Source organism: Podarcis vaucheri, assembly GCF_965113315.1.
Source record: "Podarcis vaucheri genome assembly, chromosome: 4".
NCBI lineage: Eukaryota > Metazoa > Chordata > Lepidosauria > Squamata > Lacertidae > Podarcis > Podarcis vaucheri.
Genome location: NC_138762.1, coordinates 49,152,929 through 49,176,387, shown reverse-complemented (window position 1 = coordinate 49,176,387; position 23,459 = coordinate 49,152,929). Strand labels below are relative to the sequence as shown.

The 23,459-nt window shown below is 40.8% G+C and overlaps 1 protein-coding gene and 1 long non-coding RNA gene across 5 annotated transcripts in view; both read right to left on the bottom strand.

Annotated features, from left to right (window-relative positions):
- Nucleotides 1–173: 173 nt before the first annotated feature.
- Nucleotides 174–23,459, bottom strand: part of LOC309531303 (multidrug resistance-associated protein 1-like) — a 29,612-nt gene continuing 6,326 nt past the window's right edge. The window contains exons 5-28 of one of the 4 annotated variants that reach the window (XM_082220715.1): nucleotides 22,652–22,829; nucleotides 21,178–21,432; nucleotides 20,099–20,164; nucleotides 18,749–18,886; nucleotides 17,756–17,902; nucleotides 15,804–15,888; nucleotides 15,636–15,702; nucleotides 14,224–14,350; nucleotides 13,691–13,867; nucleotides 13,053–13,220; nucleotides 12,760–12,946; nucleotides 11,227–11,287; nucleotides 9,696–9,738; nucleotides 9,225–9,444; nucleotides 8,478–8,632; nucleotides 7,068–7,223; nucleotides 6,468–6,667; nucleotides 5,749–5,875; nucleotides 5,130–5,231; nucleotides 4,129–4,272; nucleotides 2,800–2,958; nucleotides 1,885–2,051; nucleotides 1,189–1,383; nucleotides 174–437 (exon numbers count right to left, since the gene is read on the bottom strand). In XM_082220715.1, the coding sequence (XP_082076841.1) occupies nucleotides 302–437; nucleotides 1,189–1,383; nucleotides 1,885–2,051; nucleotides 2,800–2,958; nucleotides 4,129–4,272; nucleotides 5,130–5,231; nucleotides 5,749–5,875; nucleotides 6,468–6,667; nucleotides 7,068–7,223; nucleotides 8,478–8,632; nucleotides 9,225–9,444; nucleotides 9,696–9,738; nucleotides 11,227–11,287; nucleotides 12,760–12,946; nucleotides 13,053–13,220; nucleotides 13,691–13,867; nucleotides 14,224–14,350; nucleotides 15,636–15,702; nucleotides 15,804–15,888; nucleotides 17,756–17,902; nucleotides 18,749–18,886; nucleotides 20,099–20,164; nucleotides 21,178–21,432; nucleotides 22,652–22,829 (3,460 nt within the window). In that variant the 3' untranslated portion in view covers nucleotides 174–301. Of the gene's footprint in view, nucleotides 438–1,188; nucleotides 1,384–1,884; nucleotides 2,066–2,799; nucleotides 2,959–4,128; nucleotides 4,273–5,129; nucleotides 5,232–5,748; nucleotides 5,876–6,467; nucleotides 6,668–7,067; nucleotides 7,224–8,477; nucleotides 8,633–9,224; nucleotides 9,445–9,695; nucleotides 9,739–11,226; nucleotides 11,288–12,759; nucleotides 12,947–13,052; nucleotides 13,221–13,690; nucleotides 13,868–14,223; nucleotides 14,351–15,635; nucleotides 15,703–15,803; nucleotides 15,889–17,755; nucleotides 17,903–18,748; nucleotides 18,887–20,098; nucleotides 20,165–21,177; nucleotides 21,433–21,683; nucleotides 21,808–22,651; nucleotides 22,830–23,459 lie in introns of those variants that run through there. The other 3 variants (XM_082220716.1, XR_014219206.1, XR_014219207.1) reach the window with 3 other exon arrangements.
- On the bottom strand, nucleotides 7,433–8,471 carry LOC309531385. The gene is made up of 2 exons (XR_014219281.1): nucleotides 7,993–8,471; nucleotides 7,433–7,945 (listed from the first exon to the last, which is right to left on the bottom strand). It is a non-coding gene; the product is annotated as an uncharacterized lncRNA (long non-coding RNA).

Sequence of the window (23,459 nt, the reverse complement as noted above, 5' to 3'; positions counted from 1 at the left end):
ACTCATCGGTCCCAAGGCTGATGGGAGTTGCAGTCCGAAATGGACAAATAGCACCGGGTTAGCAAAGGCTGCTCCAGAGCCAGAGGGGCTAAACTGATTCTCATCATGCTCCTTGTAATTAATAAGCTGCTACAAGTTTGCTAACTTCGCTAATGTATACAGACACACATACCTTGTATTAAAAACATTTAATATTGGCAACACAGTTCATTTTTAATTTTCTTTTTAAAAAATCCCTATAAAATGAAGTAATTATTGCTATAATTCTTGTAGAAGAATTCAGGAAAATAATAAGCACTGTTCATATTAAAGATTGGGTGTCTGCCTCCTGTGTTATTCCAGCTTCTGATACCATTTCATAAAATATGCCTTTCTGTTGTAGCAACCTGGCTGGAGTATCAAATTCAGCAATCCTTCCAGAGTTCAGAACAAGCACCCTGAAAGAGCAAAACAATGTAATGGGGAAACCGTTAATCTAGGAAGAGTTAGAGCTGATCAACTTGCAAAATAAATTTAACATTAAGCAGTTCATTTGTTAATTAAAGATTTCTGGGATGAAGGTTGACTACTTTAAGGCAGGAGAGGGGAACCTGCGGTTCTCCAGCTGTTGCTGGACAGGAGTTGGAGTCTCAACTTCTGGAAGGCAAAAGGTTCCTGACCTCCACAAGGAACAAGGAACAGCTCAGTATAAGAGCACAAGCTCTGCTTATTGAAGATTGAAGGTTAAATTTCTATTTAAACAGAAGATAGCAAGTGATGTGAAAGACGAAATAACCCAGAGTCAACCGTATTGAGGTAGATGAATAAATCTGACATGATACAAAGTAGCTTCCTATCTTCCAAAGAACTTTCTTAAAAAAAATAAAATGCTGACCTCTAAATTCCTGAATACAATTACCTTTTCATCAAACAAATTTGATTCTACAAATCTGTGGCTCCAAGCACACTTTGCCATTGAGCTTTGTGTGTATTACAATGGGCAAATTCTACTGAATCCAGTAGTGCTACCCACCTAGCATTCAGTAGGCAGTAGATGGCAGTTCTTTTTTATGAGGAGACAGTCCACGGAAACTGAAGCAGGATGGTGATTTTGTTTGCACCAGGTCCAAGCAGAAACCAGTTTATCCCTTTACTTTCAGGAGCTGCTTAGAGGGGTGGGAAAACCACGTGGCACTTACAGCAACATACCTATCAGAATCCAGTATGGAATGCAGCCTGTGGGCAATGGTTAGTACTGTGCAGTTGTGGAATTCTGACCGGATTGTGGATTGCACTTGATTGTCTGTTTCCATGTCAACAGAGGCTGTTGCTTCATCCAAGATTAATACTTTCGTCTTTCGTAGCAAAGCACGAGCCAGGCAGACAAGCTGTCTCTGCCCCATGCTGACAAAAACAAATACAGTTTTAGTATGTGCTCTCGAATGGCGCTAGGCCTCAATTTCTGATTGGGCAGCTGGTGGCTGCTGCACCATCTTGTGAATAGGCATGCAAGTTTTATGTTTGTGTGTGTACACAAAAAGGATGACTACAAAAGGATTGAAGGTGGCAACAGTGCTAGAAAAGGCCTGTTTTGGATATCCCATTATAAAACCACTGCTAGTCTGAGAAGCAAATATGTGGACAGACTCTGTCTAGGGCCGTTTAATATGTGCAAGAACAGCCCCCCCCCCAAATCTCTGGATAGGTCTAAGGTGAACAGACATCCAAGTAGAGAATGGTAATGTTTCTTCATCCTTTGTCCCTTACTTTGGCCTGCCAAGTAACACTATCTGTGGGTAGCTTCATCAGTAGAACACCACTTTGGAATACTAGTACTCCTCTGCTAGTGGAGATCATTATTCTTCAGGTTACGCAGCTCACCTCTTAACATACTTTAAGACGTACCTCAGGTTTTCACCACCCTCGGAGATCTCATGGAGAAGTTTCTTTGGGAGTGACTGTACAAAGTTCTTCAAGTCACACAATTCCAGTGCATCCCACAGTTCAAGATCAGAGTATCTTCCAAGTGGATCCAAGTTTGACCGCAGTGTCCCTGAGAATAAGACCGGGTCCTATGGAATAATGTCTAGACAGTATTTCCATGTGGTATAATATTAGCGAGTTTAGGTTTCAGGTTGATATTACTTTGGGATGGGGTCAGGAAGGGCTGCTGTTCCTCCGCCTCCCCTACCCATCATCAAGCTATTAAATCCTGACTGGTTTTAGATATGTTTGTAAAGAAGCAATAGATTGGCATCAACCTCCTTGAGTGCAAACAGAATAAATGGCAAATTTATTTGTAAGGTTAGCTGAATCTGAAGACCAGGAGGGACAGACCATGGGCTGTTATTCCCTTGTGGCAAATGGATGGCACACTACCTTTCAGAGCACAATAAACTTGGCCAAAGCCAAAGGCTGTTGTCATGCCAGTTATCTTAGAGTAAGCTTTCATCAGAAGGGCAGTTGGAAAAAAAGGCAGGAGATCAGTGGGCAATGAGAAGCCCATACAATAGGAAGTGCGAAAGGGGTGGAAAGAACTCTGAAATATGCCACTAACTAGGCATAAATTCTTGAATCCCTGGGCAGGCATTCCTGATACATGTTTCATATGTTATCCCCTATTTTCCTCTCTCCTACAATAGTCAGTAAAGGACTGGTCTCTTCCAAGACAGCAGGCGGTTAAATGCAATGCAAAACCAACAAGTGGACCTAATGGATTACAATATTTTTTGACAAGTTCATTAAAACTATTGTCAAAAGAATAATGACAGAATAAAGCTTATAAAAGAATTGTGTGGAACACACACACACAATGCTAACCTGTGGAATAATGTTCAGGTTGCCACGTAGGTCATGCAAACCAATAGTTGATATGTCAATGCCATCAATGATTATTTTGCCTCCAGCTCTTTCTATTATCCTAAACAAACTATTTGTGAGAGTCGATTTGCCAGCTCCTGTTCTTCCTATTATTCCAATCTGTAACAAGAGTACTTTTCAAAATATATAAGCATTTTAAAACGGCAGCAGTTTCACTATGTTACTTAACACATGCAAAGAAAACTGTTTAGTTCCATATAAAAAAAGCAAAACTGTCTTGAAAAAAAAAAGCCTTCAGCAAGAAATCTCTACTAGCAAAGGTTAGTGGCCAACATTAGCACATAAATGATTATTTTTTTCTGGTTCACACATAAACCACAGTGCTTGTGCCATGAAGGAGTAGCCACAGAGGTCAACAGAGTGGACCCACCCACACAAATATAGATTGTGTCCTGAGATCACTAACAAAAACCTAAATGCCTTCTTTTTTACACAAACCTTTTCTGAATGATTTTTAAAATTGATTGTCCACTGATTACCTTCTGCTGCTATTGCTACTTTAATTGTTATTGGTTTTGATACATATTTTATGCTTATTTTTTTGTTTTCTGCATACCACTCTGATATTTTATTATGCGAGCAGTTTATACATCTTTCAAAATAAAGTAATAAAGAGCGGAGCATGTTTTCAACTGGTCAAGGACACTGGCTGACATGATGAAGCTTAGAATGTCGAGATTTTACAGAGAGAAAGGGTTGCTATAAGTTTATAAGTTGCTATAAAATTTGGACATGAGGATGCAGAAAGGGGAGGTATGGGGAAGTCCGAGGAAAGAAGTCTATGAAAGGACATTTTGAAATTATATTTGTTTGTTTGTCTGTTTTTCTTTTATGTTTGTTTGTTATAAAAACTTTTGTAAAACTAATAAAAATTTTATAAAAAAAAAAAAGGACACTGGCTGACAATCCAGTCCAGAAGCAAGTTTGCTCCAAACCAAGGCCCTATGCTTGTTCTGGTGCGCACTTGGAGCTGTGATGCCTGAAAAATGCTACATTTCCAAACTGAAGGGACAGCCTGATAGCACAATTGAATACAGGCATGTTACAGCCCTCTATTGAAGTTACATGGGCAGCATTTAAGACGGATAAGCTTGATGGGCCCCATCCAACTCCCTTTTGTCCACAGTAAATCACTTCAACCAGGGGCACTCAGTTTCAAGAACAGCAGCCACAAATTACACAACAGACTTTGAAAACATATATTTAAATAGCTATTATATTTTTTAAAGGGAAACAGGTATGACAGAGTACTTAATTTTGGCATGTTACCTTCTCTTCTTTGCAGCTTTGAAAAGTTACATCCCGCAGAGCCAAGTCCAGATCTGGCCTGTACCGAGCTTGGAAATTTACAAACTGTATTATTCCTTCCTTGGGCCATCCCACAGGTGGACGATTGGATAATATCCAGGGGGCCTAAAATGGATAAACGAACTTTGAAGCCGATAAAACAAGCCATAAATTAGTGAGCATCAAAACGTGTACTTAAAAGTATTTCACAATATATAAAATTAGCCCCTGACCACTGCAAGCTGAAGCTGTCTGCCCAGGCTTCTATCCAAGGAAGCACTAAGCTACTTTTTCCATGAGCACAAGGATTTGTGCTTGCACAATCGAACTTTGCCCCATCTCCTCCCCTGTGCACCCCTTAAATCTGTTCTGTGTTCCCCCCACCCCCAAGCAAATTTGGGGTGGGCAAGGGAAAAGGAGAGGGGAGAAAATTCTGTTGCACAAGCACAAATCCTTGTGCTGCAAAAGTCTGGAGAATCTCTGGCCCATGGCTACCTGCCCATCAGCTGACATAACTGATACCATCAGATACATGGGAACTTCTTGGAAACCCCACTGCATGCTGATCCTTTCAACCTTTGAAAAGGACCATCATATTCCAGAATAAAGGGTCTCCTTGCCTTTGGTTTCCCCCAATTTTTGTCCCTTTCATCGCTGTGTGGCAAAGCAGTCTCTGCCAGAGTTGATGTAACTGGCTCTCACTGAGACTGCTCCATTGAGCAGCAATGAGGTAAAAAGCATAGGGTTCCCTGCTCAGTCCCTGCTCCTCTTTGCTTACACAGGAGAGCAGGGACTAACTGAAAGCAGGTGCTCTTGGCAGCAGTTTATCCCACCCTTTTAAAGGCTGCTTCAGCAGCAATCACAACCTAAACTTGGGAAAGGTTTGAGCCTTCCAGTTCTATGCCAATTAATTTTTTTAAAAAAAATCTTCATTACTTAATTTCAAGTTGTATGCTTATCATCATTTCACAAAAACTGTTTACCTCTTTGTCTGTCTTTTCATATTCACAAACCCTTTCAATGGCGACTGCATTGGTTTCAATTTCACATGCTTTTCGGACCCAAAAATTCAAACTTTGAGTTATCTGAAATAAATAAATACTTGTTTATAGAACTTGTTGCAGTGGGTTTAACTTGTTAAAATCTGTGTGGTTCTAAACAGTCACTGCATAGAATAAATATAAAGGAGAGGGTAGCTTTACCCTGTTTTAAGAAAGACTTAAAACCAATGTTATGCGCTGCCAGGCATATTGAATGGCTTAGATCCAAAGGCATCTTGTGTGAGCAGAAAGACACTTGTTAATTTTCCTGTCCCCCTCCATGCCGTTCCAGAGGGTCCCTTGAGATGGGAAAGGGGAATATAAACTGAATGAGCTGGGAGACCTGATATGCAAATTGGAGAGCCACTTGCCCTTATCTGGAGCCAACCCAATGTGTTGGCAGCACTTTGAGACTTCTTAGAACTGTTGGATTACCGCAGAGTTTGTCTTACTGTAACATCAATGATTCCACTCCTACCGAATTTGCAATCCATTTTCCAAGTACTGTAACTGCATTAAAAAAATAATGCTTACTTACTTACTTACTTACTTACTTACTTACATTCAGTGCATATGTTATTGATAATCCTACTGTAGCAGAGTCCACCTTGCTCCCAGCAAACACTGCAAGCAATGCAGCAAGGAAGACCATCAGGTTTCCCAGAAATTCAAGTCTGACAGCCAGCCACCTGTCATAAATGCATGCCCAGATTAATTAGGATTCAATTACACCATTATCAAATTGGTTAGAAATATCTGCATTTTCAGTCCTGTCAATTAAAATAAGAATATAGCATGGTGCCTTGGGGAAGGGCCGTGGCTCAGTGGTAGTGCACCTGCTTAGCATGTGCTCAAGGTCCCAGCTTCAATCCCTGGTCCTTGCCCCCCTCCCCCTCCCCCGGTAGGGCTGGAAGAGACTGCCCCCCCCACCTGAAACCCTCGAGAGCCTCTGCCTGTCAGTGCAGGTAACTTACAGACATTTAACTTGTGTGCATTCAGCTTTGTGCGCTTGGAAAGTAAAAGGGGGGAGAAGTGGGGTGGGCGTCGAGGGAAAAAGCTACTTCTGGAAAAAGAACTTTGGCAATCCCACCCGCCATTGAACCCAATGTGTTTTGACTATACTCGATTTTGGATTTACAAGCTAGCCCCAGAACATAACCCCCACATAAGTTGAGAGTTGTTTTAAATGAACTAGATGGACTCCGCATAAGGAATCTTCCTATGTTCCTAATCTGTGTATAAATCCTTTCCCATGATATCCTAGGATCATTAATACAGTACCTGCTTGAGATCACGTTGTTGTAGAAGCAAACCATGTTCTCATTGACGACATCTTTGTTCTGATTAAGAAATCTTTCCTGATGTCCAAATGCTCTGATTGTGGATACACCTACAAGCGTTTCACTGAAGTGTGAAATTATTGGTGTTTGCGTAGCTCCAGATAACCGTCGGATTTGTCTGGAACTAGCAATATAGTATCGCTAATGAAAACAGACAAAGGGAGGGACAGGTAAGAAGTGTGTATTGGGCACCAAGGCATTGTTTTGTTTTGATTCAATTGTATTGTTTTATATGGTATTGTTGTAAGCCTCTCTGTGGCCTACTGGCAAAGGGCGGCATACAAAACTCTTAAATATATAATATTGCCTTAGACCAGAAAACCTCCTATGTCCCCTACATCTTAGAATAAATATAGGCCTCGGATTGCAGAACAGCAACTTTCCCCTGAATTGTGCAATGCAAATCAACTGCTCAAAAGGAACGCATTCCTCTTCCCTTTCAGTAAGATAATATAATTAAAATAAAATAAATGGGAGTAAAACAAGGATATGTTTTATTATTATTTTTCTAAATGCTCAGCCTGGCACTTATTCAACTTACTTGCACAGTGAAATATAAGTATCCAAGTGGAATAACTCCCAGTATGAACAGGGGTGATGTATACACAATCACAAGGATCGTTCCAACCACATCTAGTGTACAGTTCAACCAAGTCCGTAGATAATAATGGAAACGTATATCAACTATAAACATATCCTAGGGTAATTGGAAAGAACAGACTTTTTTTAAAAAAAATCCTTCGTATATATTTGAAAACACTTGATTGTTTCTCTACTACCATGTTCATAGAACTACATTTGCAGCTGTTGCCCCTAGGCTGTATACCTTTAAGAAACAGAAGCAGTAGTGAAGTCTACAGGGTCAAAGCCCAACATCTAAGTAAACCATGGCAGTGCACTCATCCCTCACTTGCCTTCCAGGAACAGACTTTATTCACACAATTTTCCTAGAAGCAATCAACATGGAAATGAGCACAAAACTGCCGCTAGATCCTGCTAGATTTCCAGAAGTAGCTTTTACATGAAACAAATATAATGCGGAAAATAACAGTGAAACGTCAGCAAAGCAGACCAGCCATGTGAATGCAGCATAGATCTCTTTTCAATCTGATTAAATACACCTAATCAGACTCTTTCTAACTTCTAAATAAATGCACAAATTATTTTAGTGCTACACTGCTATACATAGTTGTGCTTTTGTTGTTGTGTTCTTAATTTTTTATAATAAAGTATATTCAAGGTCACACTGCAGTTGATACTTGCCCTGATAGGTCTCATAAGAAATAAGAAATAGGAAATAGCTGTAAAAGCTGGAATAAGTTGACAGGGGTACCACAGACCAATCAGAGTGAGAGATGTTGATTTTGTTGCATTGCCTGAACCTCGGCAAGAATTCTCTTGCACATGAAGGCATGTCACCTGCAATGTTCCCGATGGATATTTCCTACCTAATAAGATAATTTTACTGTTTCATTTAAAGAAAAAGAGAAATATCAAGGTAATGACAGAGGTAATGACAAGCTGCTATGACAATCTTTCAAACAGATACTGATTTTAACTGATTGTTTTTATTTAAATTGTTGTAAGCTGGCCTGAGCAATGCAAACTGATTGGAAGGGTGGGGCATACATTTACTAAAGAAATGGGATATAAAAAAACTTTCCAGAATGCCCTTCTTCTGAGTACGGACTGACATTTCTAGATGGAAAAACTCAGGGGATCTAGCTCTGCGTAAGCATCCTTCCAACTGGAAATTGTCGTCACTGTCAACATGGAAAGGAAAATGGACCAGTGGCTTCGTGCAGTGATGACAGTACAAGATGCATTCACACCGGGGGGGGGGGAGGAAAGAGTGAGTAACTTTCCCATGACCCAAGGATGAGAGGCAGCAGGTTCTGACCACCCTCCCAAAGGTGACACACAAAACAGACAGAGAGTATTTGCTCCTTACCTTTGTGAACCTGTTGATGATTTGACCTACGGGGTTAGTTTCAAAATACTGGAGTGGAAGGTGGAGCACACTATCTAGCAACTGATGATGCAAAGACCGAGATGCAGAGAGAGATCCTCTAGTGAGCACATATGCACCACAGCAAACCAAAAGACCTTGGATGAACAGTATTAAAGGCAACATTAAGAATTTCATCTAACTTAGTTTCAAAGAGTTCACCACAGCAGCTTCTCTATTCAAGATAGCTTTGTGTGAACCTTAATCCATCCTCTCTGCTGGTCTCCCAAGTATGGAGAGAGATGATGAAGTAAAGAGTTTAACTCAGTGGGCCCTTCAAACTTCCAGGAAACCCCAAGCAGCAACTCAACGCTGCTGGGAAGCCTGAGGTACCAGAGCATGCAAAATCACAGCAAGCAGTTCCCTGCCCTTGTTCAGATTGTATTATGCATGCAGCAAAGAGGTTCCCTGAACTGTTTGTTTCCTACAAAGCATGCCTTTGGCATACCACCTCCACAGATCTCCCTAGCATGTGTTAAGTGGCATCACACTAAAGCAGTGTTTGTAATCTTGATGAACAATTAAATGCCTCTTTTGCCATCTGCAGGTGAGCAGAAAGAAGGGGCCAACCTTGCAGAATGCCTGCAAGAATTGACCACGGATTACATGAATCTTAGTGTAGGACTATCAAGGAAGCTAAACTTGGAAAAGCAAAGAAAATAGTCAGATGCCTCATATGCGTAGGCTTACCCTGTAGGAATCCCAAGAGCCCATAGATACTAAGTTTGTAGTTTCTTAATTGTTTCCATTCTGTGTAGTCTTTGATTTCTTTTGCTTCTGTTGTCCATGTGCTGAGCCACAGATTTTGCCCTATGGCTACAACATTTTGGCCTATGTAAGCTGCTACGGTTAGCCACACCCATGACCAGCCAAATGCTTGTAGGTACTTCAAAACAATTGACATTCTCATCTAAATATAAAAGATGTTCATGAGAGTTATTAGAATATGCAGACAGGATAGTCTTGGTAAATTAAGTAGGTAGAATAAGTGATTTATACTTCTTCAAACCCAATATAAAATTATAAAACTCAATTTTGCATAATGAGTCTTCAAAAATACATTCTCCCCTTCAAGCAACTGATTACACATTTGCATCTACCGTTTATTTAACTGCCTGTTGCATTTTAGAAACATGTAAATAACATTAAAAAAATACTTACAGAACCAGTGGCAACATTTTCTTTCTTCATTAAGAATGCATTCCTTTGATCAAAAGAAGAATTGCAATAAAAGCTCTTTTACATTAAAATTAAAAAACGAAACATAGAACCCATCTAAAAACAAGTTGTGAGTGTTAAAACCTTCAGGTCCTCTACAGAATAGGCAGAAACTGTGCCTTCTCTGATGGACAGGAATACAGGTGTGCCCCAGCCTCAGGTCACTTACATCAAGGGAGGGTTGAAGAAGGCAAACTCACAGTTGTGTGTAAGTGCACAATAAGGAATTGGAGCACAAACAATGGAGATTGCCACTTGCATTTCCTTCACCAATTCCTCCTTCCTGTTCCTGCTCCCCATATCACATTCCACACCATTAGGGGTGGGGGAGAGGTCGGTGGGTTGCATGAGAAAAGCTTTTCCATTGGCACAGTGTGCTCCAGTGGGAAATAGGCAAAGAGCCCAATTCCACTCATGGGCATTAGAATTTTGCCCTGTGTTTCTATAATATGCCCACAAGAGGGCTGCACCACAAATCTAAATGAAAAGCAGATGATTCAAGGGGACGGAGGACGCACTATTGCATTGTTTTTACTACTTTGTTGTTTGCTGCCTTTGGAAGGAAGGGCAAGACAGAAATTTAGCAAACACTCACTCATGGCACTGAACTCTTTGGATGCCTCCACTCTAGGAGTGAAAGCTATTAAGAGTGGTTTTCATAGAGTACTGAACTGAAAACTCAAATTTAGAACTCCCCCATCCCAAAGACTGGGGCTGTAGAAAAGGAGAAAGACATCTGGGTATTTGCAGGGTGGATGGTTAGTTATGCAGGTGGTTAGTTACGCAGGTGGGACGAAAGCAAAGTGCAAGTAGATAAATAGGTACCGCTCCGGCGGGAAGGTAAACGGCGTTTCCATGTGCTGCTCTGGTTTGCCAGAAGCGGCTTAGTCATGCTGGCCACATGACCTGGAAGCTGTACGCCGGCTCCCTCGGCCAATAAAACGAGATGAATGCCGCAATCCCAGAGTCGGTCACGACTGGACCTAATGGTCAGGGGTCCCTTTACCTTTTTATGGTTAGTTACAGATACACTATCCTGATCTCTGCTTCAAAATGATTCTGTCAAGCCGGCTACCTACTCTGCAAGAATCCTCCAATTTCATAACTACCACATATCCTATTATCTTGGTTTGAGTAAGGCTATAGTTTATTTGTGTATGCCTTCAGCTTTGGGGGCACCAGCCACAACTGGATCCACAAGATCCAAATGACAGCCAATGTATATATAAGGGAGATCTGCTGGTCCCTCTCTGAATGCATTTGCAGCTCTACTTTTCTCCCTTTTGAGCTATCATGTATACTTTATTTCATAAAATTCAGACACCACTTGCACTGTAAAAACAACAACTTCAAAGCAGCTTACAAAAGATAAACCAGCAAAATAAAGGAAAAATTGCAACCCTACTTTAAAACAAACCAAAGCTTAAAATTACCTCATGGAAAGTGGCTCTTTCAGCTGTTTCTGAGTACTCACCTGTCTTTTTCCCCCAGCTGTCTTTTCTTTGGTACAATATGGTCTCTTGTTTTGATTTTACCTTAAGAATAAGGTTAAACAGGATTTATAATAAATAATAATAATTACCTACTGAAATACGTACGATATATTGGGTTGAATTCAGAGACACCAGAAATTCTGGCAATGGTGCTGTGAGCTGAACAGCACTATGAGCTGTTGTGCAAGATCTAGGAGAAGGCACTTTGTGCAACATCAAACAACAGCTTATGCAATGACTTGTACAAACAGCAGCACATCTCTGAATACTCCTCTCTGCTCAGGCAAGGAGCTTCTGCGAAGTCATAAAAAGAGACCTTGTGTTTTTGTGCAAACACAACATTTTTGGATTCAACACAATAAAGTGTAGTCAAATGAACATTCATCAGGATAGAAACAGATCATTTAACTGATGATACAAAACATATACAGATGGTGTGAACTTAATTTCTATGTTCATTCATTAGTTGGTCACTGATCCCCACCCTCCCGCTGCCCCAACAAAATTACTGCAGTCATCCATTCTACTGGGCACAAAAGAAGTACTGAAATATTATAATATGATATTCCAGCATCTAAAGCTAGCTGAATTTAAGCAAAAGGGTTAATTTGACTGTTACAAATGACTTGTTTATACAAGTGATTATCTGTTCACTTTTTTCTTTCCTTTTCCATCAAAAGGCTCATCAGAGCCAACAACCTCTGACAAGATCAGGGTTGGGGCCCACCTCTCCTTCACCGCATGGGAGGGACTCACAAAGAATAGTTGGACTGTTATTTCCAGACAGTGAATCCCACAGACAAATACAGTCAGTTGTGAATGATCTAGGCTAGTCAGAAAGAAGTTCTGGCTAAAATAAACTGGATTATCTTGTTTTTTCATGCATCAGATTCTAGCAGATCTTGAAATCTTAAAGGTTCAAGAAGCCCAAAGTGGCAGAAGATGGAATTATTAAACATACACACACACACAGCAGAAACGCACTGAACATTCAGTGCATGATGGGGCAGCAAGATCACACTTGAGTACCATCCCACTGCACTTTACATGCTATTTGCTATAATATCTAAATGGTGAGTTTCATGACAGGGTATGGTGTCATGGGTAATGGACTTAGAATGAAGAAATCTGGGTTCAATTTCCTACAACTCACCCATGAAGGAATCTGGTGTCCCTGGCCTAGGCACTCCAACTCAGTTTAACCTACTCCCAGAGGGAGACACTATATTCTGCCTGAGCTCCTTGGGAGGAGGAGGAGAGACAAAAAGTAATTGATTCCTACATGCACATATAGGGCAGATAAGGTGTCATCGGTACTGTTCAAAACTAGGGAAGTCCTACATGTCATGGAGGCAATAAGCCAAATCTATGGAAACCAGGGTTATAACAGGTATGTCTGAAAGGAGGTGGGCACAATACACATGCATTGGCTTTTATCATTTGGAGCACAGGGTTCAAATGTCACAAAACAAAAGAACGCAAGTTGGCTTGTACAAATCTGTTTTGTTGCCTACTTGACACTGAGGGCATCTCTTCATCTTCCTTTCCTCCACCAAAGGTTTGAATAAGCTCAGCAAAGTTTGCTCTTCGAGAGAGTAGGTCTTTGTAACTTCCCATTTCAGTAATTCTACCATCTTCCATCATGACAACTATATCGGTCTGAGAGAGGATTGCAAGGTTGTGCGTCACTAAAATACGAGTCTTGGGAGAAAGAAAACACAACCATGTTTATATTTTGCACTGTTAAATAGGAGAAACATGTTAAAAGTATTAATTCAAAAGACTGAAAAGAAGAATCATTATGTACCTTGTTTTTCAATAAGCCTGAGGGCCCGATCACCTTCTCAAAAAGATGCTTCCCAACATGGACATCAACTGCAGATAAGGGATCATCTAATAAATAGAGATCAGCACTGCTGTAGACAGCTCTAGCTAGGCTGACTCTCTGTTTCTGGCCACCACTTATATTCACTCCCTAGGAAAAAATAAAGCCAATACTATTCAAAACTTTTTAAAAAACAATAATGTACTTCCCGCCCCCACCCTAAAATCCTTAATATAACACATTAATATTGATAATATAAAAAAATACTCTTATCAGTAGAGTATAAAAGCAAGATTATAAAGTAGTTAGAAAATGACCTGTGCTTTGGCCAAGTTTCACTCTTTTACCTGCTGGTGTGTTTTATATTGGGTGGAGAACATGGGGCCCTCCAGAGGTTATGTTAAGTACACAGTATTACCCCAAACACTCTTAGTCTGCTTTTCCGATTTTATTAAGGGAGCAGTTTCATTTCAGCGATGAACTATCACCACAACCAAAAGAGTACAATTTGAAAATGGCTCAGACAGATCCCTAATGAAACCCAACTGTCTTTCTTAGTACTTTTAAATTTAATCCCTACCCTGAATAAACTTTCCACGCACATGGGCATTTTCACTTACCCTTTCTCCAATTTCTGTTTGATCCCCAGCTGGTAATTGCTCCAAGTCTGGCAACAAAGCACAGGCTTCCAAAACCTTTTCATAGTAGAGCTTGTTCAGTTCCAGGCCAAAAAGAATATTTTCCCGTAAAGTGGTATTCTGAATCCAGGCTTGCTGAGACACATAAGCAACTGAACCCTGAAAGAAAGAAAGAAGAAAACACACTGAAGTGTGCAATGCTCTGAGAAGGGCTGAACTCCATGAATGAATATTCATCTTCCTACAATTCTGGCTCTCTTAAGGCCACACTACTAGAATAAGCCTACAATAGGACTGGCTGAAACCCTTATCTGTGTAGAGAAACAATAAATTCTTGAGAGTTCAAGAAGAGCCACAGGATTTGTTTTCTTTTTAAAAAAACACCCTGTTAAAAGGTAATATGAAAAAAATACTGCAATTTTTCAAAGACTCAAATACACAGAAAAAAATACACTTTCAAACAATCAACATTTTCAAAATGAAAATAATCTGAAGCCAAAACAGTCTCATTTTACTTTTCTCTGAGCAGTTCCTCCTGTTTTTTCCATTTCTCCCAGAACTGCAGAAAGGAGAGATGATTTTCCAGCTCCTACTTGACCCACAACAGCAACCAGTGAACCTTCTGGGATCTCTAGGTTCAATCTAGAAATATTGAAGGAAAGAAGAATTTATTTAATGGTTGTTCTGAAGAATAAGACTCCTTACTCAACAGTAAGCTATATCCAGCCCTCCTTGTACTTTTGGGTCACCTGGGTTGCAAAGCTTCCTGCAGGGTCCTAGTGTTTCAGTCACCACTGCGTGCTGTCACAATAAGGGTTGTCTCTGCTCCAGAGCCTTCCATAGGCTTTATACACATCATAGCTAGAAGCCACCATCTATTCCTGTCAAATTACACTCTCAGCCATCAACAATTTACCATTCCCATCTTCATCTACTTAAAGTTTGTTTCATATGGCCCCTTTTATTAGCTCATGTGTGAAACATGGGGCAGGGAGGTATCCATGGAGAGCGGGTACCCACATCTTCAAATGCTTTTGGCACATCTACAGAGTGCACAAATTCATTTTGTAGCAGCAAGTCTCTGGTGAACCTGGCAAATGTTTTACTGTTTACCGGTGGACCCAAGTTAATGTTTTAACATGCCATCCGTACAGATCGTGGTAGTTCCTTTGTTTTGTTGTGGATGTACAACAGGCACACGCCTATTATATATATACACACATAACTACTGTTGGTGATGTGGGAAAACTTAAGGGTGAGGGATCATGGCTGTATATCAATTATTAAAAGGGCTATCACATACATGATGGAGTAAGTTTGTTGGGACTCATATGAATAGGTTTGAATTACAAGAAAAAGAATTTCAAGTAAATATTTAAGAACCTCCTGACAGTATGAGCTGTTTGATAGTGGAGCAGACTGCCTCAAATGGTGGTGAACTCTTCTCCTTCAGTAGAGGTATTTAATCAGAGATTAGATGAGAGATACTTTACTAGTGAGTTGTCTGAATCAACAGGGGTTTGAATTAGATGACCTTATATAGGAACTGAGCTTTCACCTTGTTTAATAACCAGCAGACTCCAAATTAAGGCGGTGGCTGGATATCCTATTTGTGCAACACATGATGATTTGCTTTAGGCAGAAGAGGATGCCAGGACTATTCTCATAGCTGCTGTCAGATGTAGTGCACATGAAAAATGCAGAGCTGCCTGTACTAATGTTGCTTGGAAATCTGATCTTCCAACTATGTGCCCCTTCAGAGATTCCTTCCCTTCCCAATAAGGTTTTTCCCCTCAGTTCCCCCTCACTATAAGATGTATGAGTTCTCCTTTTCATTTGATCACTCAACTCCAGTATTCAGGACAGTGACCTTAGCACATGATTACAGATTTTTTGCATTGGACTGTAAATATAGTTTGTTTCTTACTTATTTAAGGTTGGAGCTCCAATCTTCTCCCAGCGGAAAGAGGCGTTAACAAATCTAAATGCATGATCTTGAAGTTCAGAAACAAAACAACTCAAGTTAACAGACACAGACTTTGCAGCCCAAGTTCTCAAGCATCAGTCATATACTGGAAACAGATAAAAAGCTTACCCCCACTGTAATCTGTGTGGATGTTTTGAGGGTTGAGGTCTTCAGAAGACAGAAAATCATCTAAACGAATTATAGAAACCTTTGTCTGCAAAAACAGGTGAACGCTGAGTCAATTTAGGTTTTACAAAATGATTTTGAGGATGTTACAAACCCATGCAGAGATTTTTTGCTATTTCCAAAAGCAAAGTAACACTGCACTGCTTACAGTTAGCCTGAGACTGAAAACACACTGTTTCTTTGCAAAAGTGTCCTATATGCTTTTCTTTAGCCATGTGGGGAGCTAGTTCTCTGTAGGGTCTAGTAAACAGAGTACACTCTACTTCCTTACAATAAAACAGCAATCCTATAGTGCCTTCTGGGTGGACTAGATGGGGATGAGAGGAGTTCTAGCCCAAAGCACCTAGAGAACACCAGACTAAGGAAGGCTGCATCAAGTAGTCATCTGTTTTCGCTCTGATTTTGATTTAGTAATTCATTGCTGAAGGTAGCTTGCAGCATTGCGGGCAATGAAAGGTAAAGCATCATGATCACAGAAGGTACCCCATTTGCAACATCCTTTATACATCACCTTTGGGCTCTCAAAGTGACTTACAACAGTTAAATGATAAAAAGAGCATTAAAACAAGGAAATAAAACAAATTCAGAAACAGTTAGGAATCAAAAGATGTCTAAACATTAGAAAGTCTTTACTGCTCAGATAAAAAGCATTACTGAAGGGGGCCAGCCTAATTTGGGTTGCCATATTTTGAAGAGCAAAAAAGAGGACACATTTGCCAAATTCTATTTTTAAGTATGGATTGCAATGTTGACTCTACCCATGAAAAAGAGGACATGTCCTGGAAAAGGAGTACATATGGCAACCCTATGAGTCAGGGTGTCACACTCGTTATGACTGGACTCTCATGCTTAAGCCATAACAATAACAATAACAACAACAATAATAATTTATTATTTATACCCCGCCCATCTAGCTGGGTTTCCCCAGCCACTTTGGGCGGCTTCCAACAAAACACTAAAATACAATAACCTATTAAACATTAATAGCTTCCCTAAACAGGGCTGCCTTTAGATGTCTTCTAAAAGTTTGGTAGTTATTTTTCTCTTTGACATCTGGTGGGAGGGTGTTCCACAGGGCAGGTGCCACTACCAAGAAGGCCCTCTGCCTGGTTCTCTGTAACTTGGCTTCTTGCAGCGAGGGAACCGCCAGAAGGCCCTCGGAGCTGGACCTCAGTGTCCGGGCAGAACAATGGAGGTGGAGATGCTCCTTCAGGTATACTGGACCGAGCCTTACAAGATAGTTGGCTGGTAAAGGCTAGTTTTCAGGAAATTGAGATCTTAAAGCCAAAATTATTGTAATAGTGGAAGTCACTTGTTTAAATTCAAACCTACCTCCAACTATTCTTAAAGTATGTTTGTGCAATGTTTAGAGCAAAAAGAGCAACAAGCAGGGGAGGGGGCATTATTGGCCCTTCCGTTTGTGATTCAATTTTTAGGCAATCTGTACCTCTGCCCCACCCTTGATGCTTATTTCCTATGGCAACTGAACTGAGGGCAGATACACTTGTATAGGGAGAATAGCAACAGGGAAGAAAGTGTTAGATGCCATATGAGTTTGGCTTTCCACACTCATGCATCAAATTTTCTCTAAAATCCAGGGTCATTCCCTTCCTGCTCTATATGCAATTGTTAAAACAAACAGGTCTGGCCCCGACTTTCAAGATGTGCTAAGAGATTCATCAAACTCCCCCCCCCCCAAGATAAACTTTGAAAAGGGAATGGTATGTGTTTTAAAGTATACACATCACTTTAGCAAAGTCCCTTATAATTTTATCTAGCAGAATGAACCAATACGTTTTAAATGTTAACTAAAAGATGAAAAACGTGCACATTATTAAATGTTATTTAAGTACCACAAATATCCTTTCTAGGATATGCTCAAACAGTATATTTACCTGAGCTATTCCAGAAATCGCTGTAGGCAAATCGAACAAAGGCAGTCGTAAAATATTAAACAAAGAGATAGAAGTAAACACTTTAGCAGCGGTTAAAACATTTTCTTCATCCAACAGAAAATATACTCCAAATGTAGTCAAAGAGACCTTTAAGAGAAAGAAGTAATGGGGTTCCCCCTATAGGTTAAGAGCTCAATTTTCAGTAGTACTGACTGAACAGTGCTTTAGTTTATTGCTAATAAACAGCATGACTGACAAGAAACAACTCAATTCAACACATGTTTCCTTGGCAGAAACCACTAGCAAAAACCAAGCTTTCTTAAGTACCATTTCACTTAGTTTAGCTTACTTCCAACTGAAAGTTGAAGACCTTCATATTCATATTGAAAGCAAGCATATAAGTAATGCACACTTTGGACTATTTGCTATGCAGATAGTATCGATTTCTCCTACAGCTAAAGCCAAAACAGCATTAGGCTGCAATGCTAAAATGGAACTTATACATTCAAAATGAACTGCAAAGTTATAGCAGCATAAATGCACAAGTCTTACCTAATAACTAGCATTATATTCCAAACTAAGCTTAAACTAGACCCATTGGGTTGGATCCTAAATTGTTCTTCCATTCATATAATTTGCCAGACTTTCCTTAAAATTTTATTTTGCTTCCACCATGTTTTCTTCAGAATTTCCCCACTCAAACTCTTTACTTTCTTGTTACATCAAATTAAAATATGAGCATGAAAACAAAACCCTACTTTGTAATCAGGAAACTTATTTTAAATAAATTGCTCCATTTGTTGCCCAATGCAGAAAGATTACTTCACACACTGTTGGCTTTTGAACCAGCATGTGATAAAACTTGAATATGTACTGCACATTCTTAATGGTGGCAAAATGGTTCTTTATCAGCAGGGTTGTCTTGCACCCAGCAAGATGTAGGATATATAATTACCCAACTGTATAAATGAGTGCTACTTCATTAAAACACACCAAGAAAGGGATACAAGTCAACGTCAACATGGAGAATGTTGTCAGGTAGCCAGAGGATTTCAAAACATCGATTTCACGTTCCCGAATGTCCACAATCTTTTTCTGATATGATGGCTCCCATGCGTATAGCTTGAGAATCTAAACAGAAATGTACATTTTGAAACACTGGCACCAGTTAGCAATATTGTGTAATACAAATTTATGCTCAAACATGTATTATTATAGTACATTTAAAGTGCAAAACATGCACACACACCCCTCATATTGATGTGAAAACTAGGCTGTGTAGCAGTTCCTCATAAAACCCATGAAGACAACTTTTCCATTCTATATAGGAGGACACCACCACAGTTTGACATTTACCTCAAACAGAGACTCTTCCCTAAGAGACACAAAGTGATCAGGTAGTCCATTTCAGGCAGGGACATTCTATGTGGTGAATGGAAGGACCTCTGCTTGATACAGTTAGTTTTTTCTCTAGTGCCATCAGCGTGTGTGACACTTTATGGCATACAAGAGGACAAGTTACTGCCCTGAGGAGCTTGCAATCTAAGATGTAACACAAGAGAAAAAGCAGAGGAAAGGAAGGGGAAGGGAGGCAGGCCTAAACAGGGTTAAACAGGTAATATGTGGCTGTTTATGGACATGGGTGGCACTGTGGGTTAAACCACAGAGCCTAGGACTTGCCGATCAGAAGGTCAGTGGTTCGAATCCTCGCAATGGGGTGAGCTCTCGTTGCTCGGTCCCTGCTCCTGCCAAACTAGCAGTTCAAAAGCACGTCAAAGTGCAAGTAGATAAATAGGTACCGCTGCGGCGGAAAGGTAAACGGTGTTTCCGTGTGGTGCTCTGGTTCACCAGAAGCAGCTTAGTCATGCTGGCCACATGACCCGGAAGCTGTACGCCGGCTCCCTCGGCCAGTAAAGTGAGATGAGCGCCACAACCCCAGAGTCAGTCACGACTAGACCTAATGGTCAGGGGTCCCTTTATCTTTTATCTTTATGTGGCTGTTCAGTTGCATGCACTTGGGCTTAGTTTTATCAATTAGGGCATTGAAATTTCCTGGTTGTGATGCAGCACATTACATGGCAGAAGCTTGCCCAGTCCAGACTCTGAATGAATGATATGAGAGTCATCTTGAAAGAAATATAGTGCACTCTTCCTGAAAACTTTCACATTTTTGATAGTGGAAAAAGGGAATGAATCATAATAACAATAATTCTTCAGAAATGGCAAAGTGCACAATCTATTATCAAGTTAGCTCAAAATAATCTACATATGGTTATGAATTGAGACATATATTGCCCTCCATAATCAGACTAAACAAGTATACAGATTCACTATCTGCCTTACCTTTATTCCATGCAAGATTTCACTTAGGAGTTTAATTTGTTTATCCTTACTCTTCATTTGACTTTTCTGAAAAACAATAAAGTTTATTAATAAAGGTTATAGGATTAAAGGTTCCTTTTTTATGCTGCATAGCACATATATGTTTAATATCCCACAACTGATACAGCCAATGAGAATGCAAATCAATAATGTTTCAGGCAGAATAACTGTAGTATTTACTTACACTGGTAGATGACTGGACTTTTTTTTTTTTTAAATAAGCATTATAAAGACAGAAAATTTGATAAATCTCATTTAGCAATTGGGACATTGGACCTGTGTGACAGACACCCTCACTTAAGATGGGTGCTGGGTAATGTGCTAAATGTATCATTAGATAAATCTTTCCCTTTATTCCCATAGTAGAGGTCTTCAATTAAGTGTTTGTAGTAGGGTTTATGTTTAACAGCAGTAAGTTATTATAATTAGATGAAGGGGAACCCAGAGGATCTAAGTAAGGATAGGGCATCTTTTGAGCAAAATTAAAACTTTATGTGTTTGCACTCAACGATAGCTTAGTTGGTACTTTTGAAAGGCACTGCACTTTCTTTCAAACAGACACTTCTTACTGAAATATTTAAGATCGTTCTGAACTTCACACTTCAAACCTGTCACTGGACAGATAAATTATTTCTAGATGACTACTATCTTACGCTACACATAAAACACCCCAGCCTCTCTTAGAAACCCAACCTTTCCTCAGGTAGCTTCACACTTAGCTTCAACATGTAATGTGCCAGTTGTTGTTTAGTCGTTTAGTCGTGTCCGACTTTTCGTGACCCCATGGACCAGAGCACGCCAGGCATGTGCCAGAGCTGTTGCATTTGGGAGACCACCTGCTCACTGTCGAGTGCCATCATGCCCTGAAGTCAATGCTGCTCTTGGGTGGGCATGAGGGGGCAACAATGGGATCAGGGGCTGGGAAAGCCTGAGTGCTTCTACTTACTTACCTAACTTAGGATGCAACCCATTCAAATTAAAATGATCATCTCCCTATAATACAACAACTTTCTATGGTACGTCCAACTGAAATTCCTTACCTGTAGCTGCTTGACTTTGACAGCAAAAAAAGCATTGGCTGGTAACACCAAAAGCAGCACACTAACACCTGCTAGCACCGAGGGGCCCAGTTCTTGCCAAAGGAAGGTAATGGCCAGGAGGATCTGAAAGGGGGCTGACCATAAGAGGTTGAGGTTGACTGCCAGTTCTGTGAGTTGCTGGATATCTGCTGTCATCAAGTTGACAGTTTCCCCAGTTGTATACTTCTTTCTTGAAGAGCTAGATAAATTTAAAGCCTGCGGCCAAGGACAGACGGATGGTATAATGAATATTCTGGAAACACGCTTTGTAATAGTCCTACCATTGTGATACAAAACCATAAAAGATGGCCACTTTAAATTATCTGGATGGATTTATAGGAATGCTTTTAAAACTTAAGTATGCCTCCATCAATCCAGTCCAGCAGAACTTTGCATTCACTATTAAAATGAATGAGGAAACTTATATACAAGGAAGTTCCATGTGCACATTGGAACAAGACAAGAACCTTTGAAATATTTGCTAGAATTTCTTGTTTCCACTAGCAGTTCAGGGGTGACAAAACTTTTTTGACCAGGGGGCAGATCTTTATCTCCCGTCAACTCCCATGGGCCAGCTCTGACAGGTGGATGGGACCATCCATTTCTCAATCACTTGACATCATAATGATGACAGATGGCTGGCATATGCATAGTCCCACCTACTTGTCAAAGCTGACCCATAGGAGTGAAGGAGATAGCGACAAAGCAGAACTGAACTCCCCACACATCAGCTAATGTGTGGGAAGTTCAAGCTTACTTTCTACAGGGTATGGGTGTATCAGCTGCTTCCCTTTGGGAAGTGGCCAGCACACCCTAACCAAGCAGGATGGAATTCCCCATGCATCAACGGATGGGTCAGCATTCAGTTTTGTTTTCTGCAGGGATCAACTTCATCTGGGGAACTAGTGTGTGCAGCTGAACCAAACAGGACTGAACCCCCACCCATTGGTTAACATCACCTGATTGACAAGTGGACATGGTTTTAGAATAACAGCCTGGAAGGCCAAACTGGAAGCCCTGGCAGGTCAAGACTGCCCCATGCGCCAAAGGTTCCCAACCTCTGATTTATATTATCCACTCTGCAAGAATTTACTTGATGTCAATATCTGAACTTTCTATAAAGGAAATTCCTCAGCTTCTGTTCCCCAAGGCAGATCTAAGTGCCCCCTTGGAAAGGTCTGTCCTGAGGACCCTGGAACCTGAACGGAAGACCTCAAATGCAGGGCAGGAGAAATTGGGAAGGCAGTTTGAACAAGCTGGGTTCACTTGTGCAGGCTGCCTCTGTCCAATTTCCCCCTGATAACAGCCTACTACTACGGCCCCCTGCCCACATCCCAAGGTTTGGGAGGAATGAACTGTGGAAGGGCTAGTGGGGATTTCCCTTCTGCAGGCATCATTGCCCCCGCCCCCAATATGGACAGACAGGAGAGATTACCTTTTTGTATACAAGGCCAGTGACGGCAGTTCGAATTTTCCCAACAGTAAGCAAGTTAAGGCGCTGGTAGGCCTGTTGGATTAGTGTCTGCATAACAACCACAAGCAGAAGAGCCACTGCATACCCATAGCCATTCCAGAGTGGAGCAGAGGAATGCTCACACAACAGAATCATTTCCCTGCAATGCAAGACAGCGAAGTTTGTTTTATTTTATTCTTAAAGCAAATTATGATCTTATTCCTATTCATATAACACAGTGAATAAGCTTCCAACTTTCATTAGATCCACTTAGTTGAAAAACTAGGAACACCTGGGTGATGTTTATCTTGTTCCTAGAATGTGGAGGACACTGAACAAAGATGCCAAGTTTCACCCAGGTCCTGACCAGCTGGATGCCATGCCTGGGCAGGCTTCACTGTGCCAGGCCACCCCCTGTGACTGAGAGCAGATGAAGGCAATGGGTAGGCTGGCTGAAGGGTGGCCACCATCCTCTCAGCCAATACCCTCTCAGCTCCTGGGACACAATCCATATGATCTGCAGCATCCCACCCTGAACACAGAACCCCTTCAAAGGCTGCATCCTAAGTGTAGGAAATGCTATGTGCTCCAAGAATGCCTAGCATATACAGTGGATGAGTGTGGCCTTTGCATACGGAGGCAGAGGGAACCATCATGTTGAAAGCATAGAAATATGCCTCTCACTGCAACAATCTGGCAGCAGATTCCAGAAACTACTCGACTTCTGATGCATTTGCACAGGCAGCCCAGTCTCCATATGTCACTGTCAGGGGCAGGATAATGCCTAAAC